Source organism: Gavialis gangeticus, unplaced genomic scaffold (genome assembly GCF_001723915.1).
Source record: "Gavialis gangeticus isolate Ggan-Ray unplaced genomic scaffold, GavGan_comp1, whole genome shotgun sequence".
NCBI classification, from domain to species: Eukaryota; Metazoa; Chordata; order Crocodylia; family Gavialidae; genus Gavialis; species Gavialis gangeticus.
In genome coordinates, this window is record NW_017729022.1 from 178,506,656 (window position 1) to 178,519,349 (window position 12,694).

The window sequence follows — 12,694 nt, forward strand, 5'->3', positions numbered from 1 at the left end:
CAAAGTTATAATTCTATCCAGAAAATCCAACATTCCCTGTCTGGGCTAACTACCATGCTACCAGACATGAGTTTATGTTTTTCATGCACATTTCATGTATTCCCACATGCTGTGTTGCTGCCAATAATTTATGACTGATCTGCACCCAGGCTGCCCTTCAGCATTTCATTTAATCTCTGCAACAGTGATTTACAATGACTCATCATTAATACAAAAATGTACATGTGTGTTAACAAGTTTTGAAGAATCTAAGAAGGGAAGGCAAAATTTTTTGAAAGTTGTGGCTGAATGACTTATGAGCAAGCTGAAGAAAGGCAAAGTAAACCATAAATGATATGTTAGCTGTTCCCTGAAGCAAACAATTTAAGAAAAAAAAATGTTCTCATGCATACCACATTATAAAAAATGTATTAACAAAAATGTTGGGAGAGTATTACATGACTCCCCAACACTGGGGAGCAGATGAATTATTCCATGTTTATCCCACGGGCTGTTGTTTTATAAAATAGTCTTGTGCGTGACCTGCCCTCTCAGACATTTTGGACCTGTTTTTTAACAGGTAAGAAGCCTGTATACTACATTTTGCCCGTCAAAATCACTAGAAAATCATACATAAATACACATGATTAAAAATGTACTTGATGGGCTTGATGCACTCTAATTTTGGGGAAGGCAATGAGGGGGGGAATTGTCTCAAGAACAAACACCATAATTCAAGTGTAACTCCATGGAAGCATAATCATGCTAGCACACGCAGTATGACTGCCCTACATCCAGGAGACATCAGTTATAATGTATTTTGACCTAGATTTATTTTTTTTTGTGCACATAAGGAACTTATAAAGATGTATTTGACACAAAGCCAAAATAGAACTTTTCATACATAAGGCAAGATGGGTACAAAGAGAGACCAAAACGTCACTCAAGAAAAAACCTACTAGCTTTAGTTCAAAGCATGCTGTGTTCATTAGCTCTTAAAAACTTCTTTAGTGGCCAATTTTAAACTGCCACACTTGTCCATAGGAAATCATATGCTTTAGTCAAATCCTCCATTCACGCTCTCTCTTGTTGATTGAAAGAGCCTACTTTTTTTAATCTGTCCTCCCAGTTCAGACTTTCTTTCACAGTATCAGTCCTGTAAGGTTCTCCCAACACGAGATTTCTGCTGAGGGCTGCTATACATCCCTGCCAGAACAGTTTAACTATCCCTATGACACATATACAGTAGCTGCGCTACCAGACTATTTTTACTTGCAGATATAAGATGGAAAGAAAAGCAAATGCACCTGTAGGAACAGGGTTTCAAGTAAGGCATGGTATGTGATGATGTACCAACTGCACACAGCAATACGTTTCGAGAACCTTCCCACAGCAACAATCTTTTACTCAGCCATATCATAAAATAGAGGCAGTGGTAAATTCACATGGCTCCTAAAATGGATAAAAATACCTATCATTCAATTGAAGGACAACAGTATAAATTAGTGTACTAATTGGACAAAGGTTGGGGCAATAAAAGTTCTTTTTCTCCTGGTTGATCTAGAATACTGAAGTCCATATTTGCTATGAAAATATATTTTTAAATTTTTTTTTTAGGACTTTATTATTTCTCCCTTTTAAAGTAAATATGTGCATGTTCAGTTCAACATACAAAGTATTCTGTCCCTTCCTTTATTCAGTATCTTAAAGGGATGCAAAAAAATTGATCTCCCAGGGCTGCTGTGAGGTCACAGAAATTGATAACCCTTACAAGCTATGCTTATGTGAGTCTGCCTGTGTCTCACAGATAGTGCACTTTGTAAATTAATCCTCCAAAGGCAAATATATTGTAAGTAGCTTGTTATCTCTAAAGTACTAAATTGAAGAATACATGGGATTATATTGACAGAAATTACATTTTCTGTAATGGGGTTTAATATATCTGAAATCTCTCCCATAGGCTCCTACTCTCTCTAGCTGAGGAGGGTTTGTTAATGTAGGTGCAATGGACATCAAGACCAAATTTATTCACTAAAATGGATTAGGCCATGTAATCAGAGCTTCAATAATATTAATCTCTGACACTTATTGAACAGGAAAAAATACTTTTGTCTGCAAACTGGCACTCCTCCCTCCCTTTTCCCCAGCAGGCTTGCTGCTTGCTTTGCCCATTTTCTGGGTATTACTTCAAAGAGGATAAGGTTTCCCATCATAAACACTAATCTAAAAATATTAGGACAATTAATTAGATACACTTAGTTTTACAGGGTTTTAGATTTCAATACACTTCAAATATGACACTTGTTCTAATATATTGTATGAAACCTGAATTTCAGTGCAGCAACAAAGAGTAATAAATCATACTTTAAAAAAACCCAACAACCTTGCTGCTATATTTTTTTACTTAAATCTGAACACTTTTCCTGATCCAGAAGCCTGCTTCATATAATTAGCAACTCAAAATCTGCTTTAGGAACTGCAAAGGTTTCATTTTCAAAGCCATCTATCTCTATCATCCTTCCTTTAAGCATAACTAAATAACATTTTCTCCTGCGATCTTTCAGTGGGAAAAGAGTAAAAATTCCTTAATGTTTCTTTTGGGGGGGGGGTTAAGTAACAGAAGTATACTGATGACATTCTAGACTAATTTTCTCAGTCAAGAAAACACAAGTTGATAATAAGAATGTTAGATTCAGAATCAATATAGTTGCAGAAAGTGGGCAGACTGGTGTATATGTCACTTAACTTTTCTAGCTCTTAAGTGACTAACTTTTTGAAGGATGGATATGTAGATATATTTACATTGAAGATCATATTACAACAAACAAACGCATATATACTGAAATATAACTACTTAAAAAGTAGTAAGCAAGTAAACATGATTTGTTTCTGCAGCAGTAAAACTACTAGTTCACATAACTGAAACTAGTCTGCAGCTCTATCATTTTTGCATCAATAAACTTCTAGGAAAAGCAGGCAACTGCAGGGTGTGTCATCATAATACAAATCATTAGCTGCAGGTTGCCAGAGGCTGGAGTACTGATTGTATGTAAACACCAAGCAAAATTTCTTACCAATTGTTCACTTGAAGTATAGTGAGCCCTGTGTCTTGTGCCAACTGTTTTTTCTGTTCTTCTGAAGGATACGGGTGCTATAAGATACCAAAATAAATATATATATTTAAAACAATGGTTTTGCCTGCTTTTTTATTAATATAAGAAGTATGACATCTATTATTAAAAGGTGAAAATACTGAGGTGTGTCACTCTTTTATAATTATTAATGGGCTACTAGATCATTTAATTAATGGCAGTAAAAGACAAGCCAATTATAAAGATTAGTGAAGTGTAGAAATAACTGCTTAGGATACTGCCAGTACCTTGATACTCAAGAAGGATATTTGTTGCCTTAACACAAAGTTTTGTACTTGCCTATTATGAATGATTAAAGCGAAGACATAATCTTTCTCTGCAGTTCACAGAGTATCAAGGAAAACTATAAAACTGTAAATACATCTAATACACTGACAGAATCTCATTTAGCCAAGACAAATCTTGTCTCTGCCCCCAAATAATTTGCAAATAACATCAGCATCTTGAGCATCAGTAAATGCTGGGATTTTGAACACAGGCCAATATAACGCCAATGATCAGCACATTTTTGCCTGACATTAACATAGCTGTGCTGCACTAATCATGAGAGACAGAAAATAAATACCAGTTTAATTGAAGATAATGTTAAAATTAAATCATAAGTTAAGTTTCTTGTGAGAACTTGATTGCTTTCTCAGAAAATTCACTTCTGCATGAATACAAATTGCTTAATAAGTTATCAGCAAAAATCACATCATAGTGTGAATTTAGGAATGGAACCAGCAATATCATTTGTTTCATTGTTCTCATTGGTAAAATTTTATACCACAAATCCAGACTTTTTTTTAAGGAAGGTAACGTGTTGTTTAGGATAATCTGTCCTTGGCCTATACTGAATGTAAGACTTTTTTTACATTTAAAGGCAAAGTTAACCTGAACTTAAAACTCACCCATTGCAAGATACTAAAGGTAATTTAAAACTCCGGGAAAATTGTATGGTGAGATTGTGTGGACCTGTCCACACAGCATATTAACACTTCTTGTTATGCAATGTTCTTTATTGCACTATACACAATCCATTTTCCAAAAACATTCTCACATTTTTTGGATTTATTATTAAATACAATATTCCAAGAAAGGTAAGCCAAAGCCTTTTAATGTAAGAATTTATAAACCTCATAAAATACAGGAATCTCACTGCTATCATAACTATTTTGCAGCTTTTGCATGTTCCTGTGAACCACAGAATATGAAATCTAATAGATATGCTACTTTACTGAATTACCTAATCCAAAGTATAGACCTCATGGTAACTTTATTTGCTTTCCATTGTTAGTTTGTGCCCAACTGAGGGGCAAAAAAAACCATTTTGCAAAAGACTCCTTTTTCAATAGGCTATGCCTTTGCCACAGAAAAAGCTCCACTGATGGAATATTACAGTTAAATATAGAAAACCAAGTATATCCTACATGCTTTTATATACCACTGCAGGTTTACCTTTTAAAAATGCTTCCAGTCCAACTCCATAGAGCTAATTATAGGTGCTAATAAGCAACATTTCAATTAATGGTAACTATATTTTTACAAGCGGAAATATTGTACATCCATTGAGAACTTTCATGGAAACAATTTAATTTCATTAAATGTGCCAATAGCCTCTGCTTACTGAATTGCCTGGCCACTTGACAGTTCTTTACTGTCTACAGTCACAATATTAATGCCATTTACATTTTGATTCACTGCAACTACTGCCACAGTTCATTTGTGCTGTTTTCAGAAGCATGTTTGTACTTACATTCTAGGTAGCTAACAGCTGTATTTTTTTACCTGTGTCCATCAACCTGACTGTAGTCCATCAGAATAAATTGAACCATTCAGCTTGAAATAACCTCAACATTCCTGTCAAAAGCTTACAGTGCAGACTTGTGAGTTTTCATGTATTTATCTTTATTTCTCATTTCATTACTTTACTGTCATAAAAAGAAAAAGTTATTTTTTTCTATTTTTGCTTTGCCACCCTACATGTTATCTGATTTTAAGTAACTGAACAAACTCTGTCTATTTTCATTCAGCAAGCAATAATTACTAGACAGCCTCTAGCTATTGGAATTGAGAAGTCTGTCTCCATTAAGCAATTTTCAATTGTTCTGGACTTTTTTCCAAATAGACAAGACTGGATAAAATTAGCCACTAGAATAATGCAGCTACTGTAAAAATAATTGCTTTTAAAGTATAAAAACAAAATTCCTTAAACCATGGTATGTTTAAGGTCATCTGATTTTTTTCATAGTCCAGTTATTGGCTTAGTGTAGCATAAACTTTGAATTTCATGAAAATCTATAATTGCTATAATCACATGAAAGCCATGACTTCATGTAGCTAATCCTTCTTAGCCAAAAGTTCACAATGAGGTAGGTTCATTCTTTCTTTCTTTCATTCGTTCTGTCTTTCTTAATGAAATGCAACATGTTTAAAATATTGTAAACACTTTGCATCCTTATTATATAAGCTTTTTGTGGGTAGTCTGAGTTGTTCCTTTGTAGGATAAAAAAATGACTTGACAAAGAGTCAACATGCCACAGGCTAAGTTGCTACAAAAACATTCAAAGCCTTGTCGCATTCCCACCCACAGGGCTAGTAAGGCCCCTGCTACAGGCAATGGCAGACATCACATTGCAACAGAGATAAAGGGAGAACCCAGAGAACTGCCATTTTATGAAGCAATAGGAAATTCACTCCAAGCTATTGCTGCTAAACCTCTTTTCACACATGTAACCGTGAGAGGTAGTTTCTAAGACAGTGTCCTCTTATTGTTTTTGTTTAAAAGGGGCAGAGACACTCTTTAAAAGAAAACAGTCACTTATAAATGGAGCAGTGACTCCAGTTGGCAAATATCCCTATCACTCAGATCACTTCAGGATATCAAAGCAAATTGGACCACTGTTCAATAAACAGTGACTTGAGACCTTTACTTTGTTGTGTACATTAGCCTCATACCATTATCTCTTAAAAGCTTAATTATTTGCAAACAATTGATCAAGATGGGAATTTGAGAAAGGATATGGTAGGACCACTGGGAGAGCTGCAACGCATTAGGAGAGCAAACAAAATTACCTTTAGATCTTACAATAAGAATTAACGATTAGGACCACGTATAGGGCAGTTCAGTAGCTCCAACGTCCTTTCTGAAGTGTTTTCCATTTGATCTGCATTAACACCTCAAGAATGAGTGAAAGCCATAAAACAGTGATTATGTATAGGAAGCCTGACCCTCCTTCCCAGAATCAATCCAGCCCATGTATACTGGGAGAATGCAGACCAGCTTTCCTGTTAAAGCCATAGGCACAGGGTGAATCCAGGAGAAAGGCAGCTTAGCAGGCAAGGAAACATACATGTAAAAGAACGCAGCTGACAATAAATAAGGACTAAGAAGCTGATCCCATTATTTTGTGATGGGCACTCTTCTCTTACAGCTGATAGGACCACTGCAGATTTACAGAGCAGAATTGGCTCAACACTAGGAAACCTACCGCTTTTTCCTTACTAGAACTCTAGTACTGAAATGTGGATTGTTTGGCATTATTAATATGTTTTTGATGCTCTGTAGTATTACTTTTAATAATGACTTAGTACAGAAGTGATTGCTTAATAACCCCATCAAAGTCAGCATGCAAATGAAAATTATCCCACAGGGATTTGCCCAGGGTAATATGAACAGTTAAGGAACATTTGAAAAGGTAAAAATAACTATGCAAAATATGAGTCAGAGCAGTCATTTTATTAGTAACAAAGAAATCAAAGTGACAGGGAGAAAAAATTAACTTTCCATCAAGTTCTCCTTTCACAGTTTTATAAACCTGTAGTTAGACAGTAGTATTCTTGACTTCTTTAAGACTTGTTTTAATGCAGTGGGGAACATGTTTAGCTACACAATCAATATTTTTTTTCTTGGACTACAGTCAGTGGGTAAAGAGAAACTCTACGGTAAATACAGATGGAAAGCATCCAGTCTCATATCTTAATGATACTCCTTGTCCAAATGTACTCCTTTCATCAAATTTTCCACCACTGACGGCAAACGCTGGATGCCAGGACAGTGATACACTTTCATCTTATCTGCCCTGGTAACCAAGTACCAAAAACACTTCGCTGCCTTGCTCACTATACCAGCACATTGTAATGGTTGCAGAAAATTTTAAAATAATCCTGTACAGAGCTTGCTGCTGAGATAATGGAAGGCTAAACTGTCCCTTCTCAAACCCCAGATTAGTAATTTCTTGTGACACAGTACTGCCGTCTCTACCAAACTGCAAAACAGCTATAACAAAGCACAGAGGTAGAAACAATTTTCAAACAAAATGTTACATATCATGCTTTAAAAGGTAGGGAGGGAATAGGCACGGGAAGAACTGATGTAACATGAAAAGTTATGGCAACAGTCCAGTACAACTCTTATCAAGGTAATGTTCTGTTGGCTGCCTGAATATGTTGGGAGAACAGTTTCGGAAGTTCTTTTATCCGTTTCCTCCAGTCCTCTGCCTCCTCCACAGCTAAGTTTAATGCATTAATGGAAGATGACCTGGAGCTAAATCCTGGTATCGGATAGACTGAAACTACCCCTTCCAAGAAAGTATATCATTTGGAATTTACAGACATGAATCAGTATATTCCTATAATATGGTATACATTTTTAATGCTTTTTTGTTCTTTAATTGTGGTCTTATGTTAATGTTTCTGATCAGCAGCATTAATGGTTTGAACCTACTTAACTAATAAAGAAACAAGCAAATAAAAAGGATTCAAATCACACATATTACATTTATATTTTATTATCATTCTTGTTTCTAGTAGAACTTTTTCCACTATAAATGAATTTGATATGGTAGGGTTCTTTTATATTTTGCATCCCAACTGTTTACATTTTTCACAATTAAGTTGATCTACAATACATTTTTTTAAAATCCATAATGCTTCCTTATTGTCTTTCAGCTTTATGAATTAGTTTTACTGTTTCAGTGAATGCTTTTTTGTCTCCTGACTGCACATTATCAAAGAGACACTTTGTGCCTGCCATTTGCATTACAAAAGCAGTGCATGGTGTAGTCTAAGAACATAGCTTGAATTTATAGTAGTTGAGTCCTGTATCCTCACACATGCTAGAATCAAAAGAATAACGAGGGTGTCTGCAATAGCAAAGTAGCCAAAAATGTTTGGAACACTATCAGTAAAGTCACAAGATTTCAACCTGCTTTCTTAATTCTTAACCAATGTGTTTAGATTGAGCAATAAATTGAATGCATTTAGTCCCAGTTTGCTCATTTTTCAGTCAGGGTGAATCAGTTTATAGACAGGCTCTGTGACCTGTTTTATATTCAGTAGTAGTGGCTCTAAGAAGTTGCCAAGTTGAGGTGTGCAACTATGAACATCAACAAGAAGCTGAAAACTTGATCCTGTTTATCACATGGCAAGGACTCAAGCATATCAGGAAGAGCTTAACAGTGGCAAACATTTAATAGCAAATCACTTAATTACATGTATGAAGGCAGAATGAAAAAGCTTTAACAGCTTCTTACCCAAGCAGTTACATGGTTTAGCCCAGTGAAGCAGCCCTACAATGCTATTGTACTGTCTGATTTGTTATTTAAAACTCTTTGTTTATAGGTTTTTTAATACATAAACACAGTGTAGCAAGAAAACCCAATGGCAAATGGTAGGATATATTAATATTAAATGCACAGGCAAACCAAATCCTTTGTTAAAAGAAAGTATTTCTTGAACTTACAACAGTTTAATGTCCATCGGTGTGATCTTGATAATTGTTTTTAAAGCCCTGCACTGATACAGTTTCTAATATCAAATGCTAACACCATAGACATATTTCCTTCTTTAAAGTTCAAAATATATACAAATATGTAAACTATTGAGTAAATGCACTAAGAAATGCATATCTTTGTATACATATACATATATCTTTGTATATTTTACTATGTTTGGCTTTTTCCAGACCCACGAATTCCTAAGGGACAAATTCTGACGCTCTTCCCCTGACCTTGGTGGAAGCCACTTAGGAAATACATGAGTAAAATTACCAGAATCTGGCCTTTAATAAGGAAAAAATGTTATGTGTAATATAGTTGGTCTCAGAATTCTTAACTTTTGTTTTTTGTAATTTGATCACAAGAAACATTTTTCTGGAGGCATAGGGAGGGAAATAGGTATACTTTTCAATGGGCAAGCTGCATTTTTTTTTACTTGCTGTGAGCCATCCTCTTCTCATGTCCCCTTTCTAAATAATTTATTGCTAGAATTGTAAACAAGTTTTGGCATCCATTAATTGGAATATCCTTCTTCTGAAGAGGAGCTGTGGGGAGGCTTAGAATATTCTGTCAGGACTTCTCTGGTGCCCCTATCAAATTATACAAGAACTCATTGAGAAAAAAAAAAAAGAAACAGACCATCCCCTAACAGAGGATATCACAGGAATTAGTAATTGAAAAGCCGATTTGATGATGTCACTTGTGCCCCTACTTCTGCAGCATTGCTCTGTTCCATGGAATTGGCCGGTCAGATCCCAAGCAATGAACCTTCTACCACTTTTCAGAAGCATGCTGGTAGCACTAACATTTATGAAGCTGGATTCTACTCTTGCTCACACCAGTTAAACCCTATTGATTTTACAGAGTTGTCCTAGCCTATATCAGGAGGAGCAAATGGGAAATCAGAGCTAGAAAAGGGCTTTTTCCCCCCTGTCTGCATGTACCATCAGCCTGCTTGGACAACTTCTATTTTATGTATTGCAAAATATCTTGTTAAAAAAGTAACTCTGCAATTTTGTTAGCTCATTCTACCATGACAAGGGCAATGGACTTTCTCTAAGTCCAGTTCCTTGACTGTTTAATGCTATACAAAGCTAAGGGCTTTTAAATGAAAAATATCCTAGGACAAAATAAATAATCCAAAATAGTGCTTCCTAAATGTTAGTAAAAATATCTTAAACACAGTGAAATACAAAGAGCAATAAAATATTACACACAAGTGACACTGGAATACAAGAGTAAAGGCATTAGCTAACTTCCAATCCAATTATAACTAAAATTCTCATACTTAAAAGAAAGCTTTTTAATTAATCCACCTTCACATCAGAGGTTTAGTCAGGGATCTCAAAGGTTAAATCTATCTTTGAATGGTGTTCATAAAATTCTCCCCTCACCCTATACTAGGTTAAAAGCTGCTATGAAGAAGAAAAAAAAGTCTTCATCCCTTATAGAACTTATAATTCCTTTGAATGTTATGAAAATTAGAAGGACACAAAGGAGCCTAAGTCCATAAAAGTGCTCCTGTTGTTTTTAGAGTAAGTGTAAAACAGATTAGGTCAGGTAAATATCTCCCAACCAGCAGCCTGTTCTCAGCAATGATTCACTCTTCTTATCTGCCTTAAATGACTTTCTAAACAGGTAGGCTTGGAAATAGGCCACAATCTCTGGCAAATGATAGCAACAGTGGTTGTAATCCCACGCAGCTATTCCCAAAGCCTTTACTTGGGTTCTCTACTCTCTGTCTCTTTTGCTGGGCTCTGTATTCTAAAAGTTCCTTCTCTGTACTGTGGATTACAACTTCCTAAATCCACCTTTGGGGGTTACAACAGAGTGAAATAACACAGAGGAAGTGCATGTTATTCAACAGGTTCCCCTATGTAGGGGTAGTCTAGAAAGTAGAAGTTTCCTTAACGGTTTACATTACAGTTTGCAGCATAAGAACCAAACAGAAAATGTTCTGCCTCAGACTCAATTGCCTTCTCTTGGATAGTGACCCAAAGGTCTTACAGATGTACACATACAAACACACACATGCTATAGTAACATCAGGATGTCATTGAAAAGGGGGTTTTATATTTAAGAATTTTGATGAGGGAAAAGTAGTATGGAAAGAAATGAAAAATAAAGCTGCTATTTTGAAATGTTTCTTTGCTGGCATCAAATGTCCTTGAACAGATGCCCTGTCCACCATTAAATATTCACAATGTGCCCTTGTAAAAAAATAAAGCACACACAACTTATAAGCAAAAACACAATGTGTTCTTCAGAAAAAAAAAGAGGGTGTATTTAAAGATCCAGAAAAAAATGCAGAAAAACAACACTGTTCCCAATATAACTAAAGGTTCTTGGAACTGGTACACATTCTCTGGTGTTAATTTTCCCACTTAAATTACAGTGATGGTGTAGCCTCATCTCATTAGAGATCATTGTCCCCAGTAGACAGTTGTGTTTATGGGGGATTCTTGCTGTTCCACACCTGCTGCTCAGGTTGCTATGTGATAAAGACTGCATACAAACAGCAGACTTGAGCTTGCTGGACTGCAACTGATGAGCCCAGGCTAATTCAGGGGTGATTATGTAGTTTACTGGACCACTAAACCTCTTTAAGCTTGTAATTACTGCCTATTTGAGTAAAGAACATTCAAAAGCAATTCACTGCATCATGCCTGCCACAGCTGGAAGCAGACTGCCAGCAGTCTGTGGGGACATTAAAATCTACAGGGACAGGGATTCAAGCACAGCTAGTAGGCACTAACAGTAGCATCAGCAGCCAAGTATGTTCACATTCCATCTCACCTTTTCTGACCAGGCATACCATTAAAGGTGCAATGAAAACTATAGAAAAGCAATAAAGATGACAAATAATGGTATATAATAGAAAGAACTGCATTTTAATGACTTTTCCCCTTATATCAGGCTAAATTTTTTTTTAGCCTTTTTGTCATGCCAAGAAAAAGACATTCTTTTTTTCAAAAGCAGCACGAGCTCCATGGATCTCGAATGTTCTTTTTTCAAAGTTTTCCTAACAGGTTTAGAATCAAAGAAAGAGTATCTGGCTTGTAACTGTAAAATGAATGTGACATCATTCCCATTACGTATCTTTTGATGACATGTAAGCATATGATCCCTATTTGGAAGGTTTAACTCACTGAATTAATTTTGAAGGAATCGTGAAATAATATTACAGTTTTCACAGACACAAAAGGGTCACTTTGCAAACAGAGTTTATGGGGGAGTCTTTACAAACACCACCCTTATGACAGGAGTGTTGAGACTAAACTCATGCTAAATATTCAAAAACCACGAACAGGCCCCAAAATCATGAGACCTGATTTCTGAACCTGAGATTTTTCAAAAATGATAAACTTCAGGTTCTTTGTCTTTGCTTTCTGGGATTTCAGCATTTAAGATACATGTTTCCAAGATTTTCTCTGCAAGTACAAATGATATCTTAATTTAAAAAAAAATGAAAGAGGATTTTCTCACATCATCAACAGACTCCAGGAGCTGGTACTTTAAGAAAAAGCTGAAAGTATTATGAAACTCATGACTAAATTTCAGAAGTCAGTAAGATTGAGTTATGCAAATAAGGCAAGTAAGGTACAGAGACAGGGACTGCCCTGACAGAGGCCACAGTGTGAAGCCAGGAGCAAAACACAAGTGCCCAGTCTGAACAGGATCTCCATGCAGGCCTAAGCACAAGTCCCCAGATGCCACCTCAGTCTGAACAGGATCTCCATGCAGGCCTAAGCATGTATTCCTACCTACCCAATCACAGGGCTGAGCCCCTGGTGTCCTAACTCAAGT

The 12,694-nt window shown here is 35.9% G+C and overlaps 1 protein-coding gene across 2 annotated transcripts in view; it reads right to left on the reverse strand.

Moving 5' to 3' along the window:
- Nucleotides 1–12,694, reverse strand: part of MEIS1 (Meis homeobox 1) — a 163,945-nt gene that overhangs the window by 29,714 nt on the left and 121,537 nt on the right. For both annotated transcript variants that reach the window (XM_019516572.1, XM_019516573.1), the window contains exon 9: nucleotides 3,054–3,130. In XM_019516572.1, coding sequence (XP_019372117.1) covers nucleotides 3,054–3,130 — 77 coding nt within the window. The remainder of the gene's footprint in view (nucleotides 1–3,053; nucleotides 3,131–12,694) is intronic.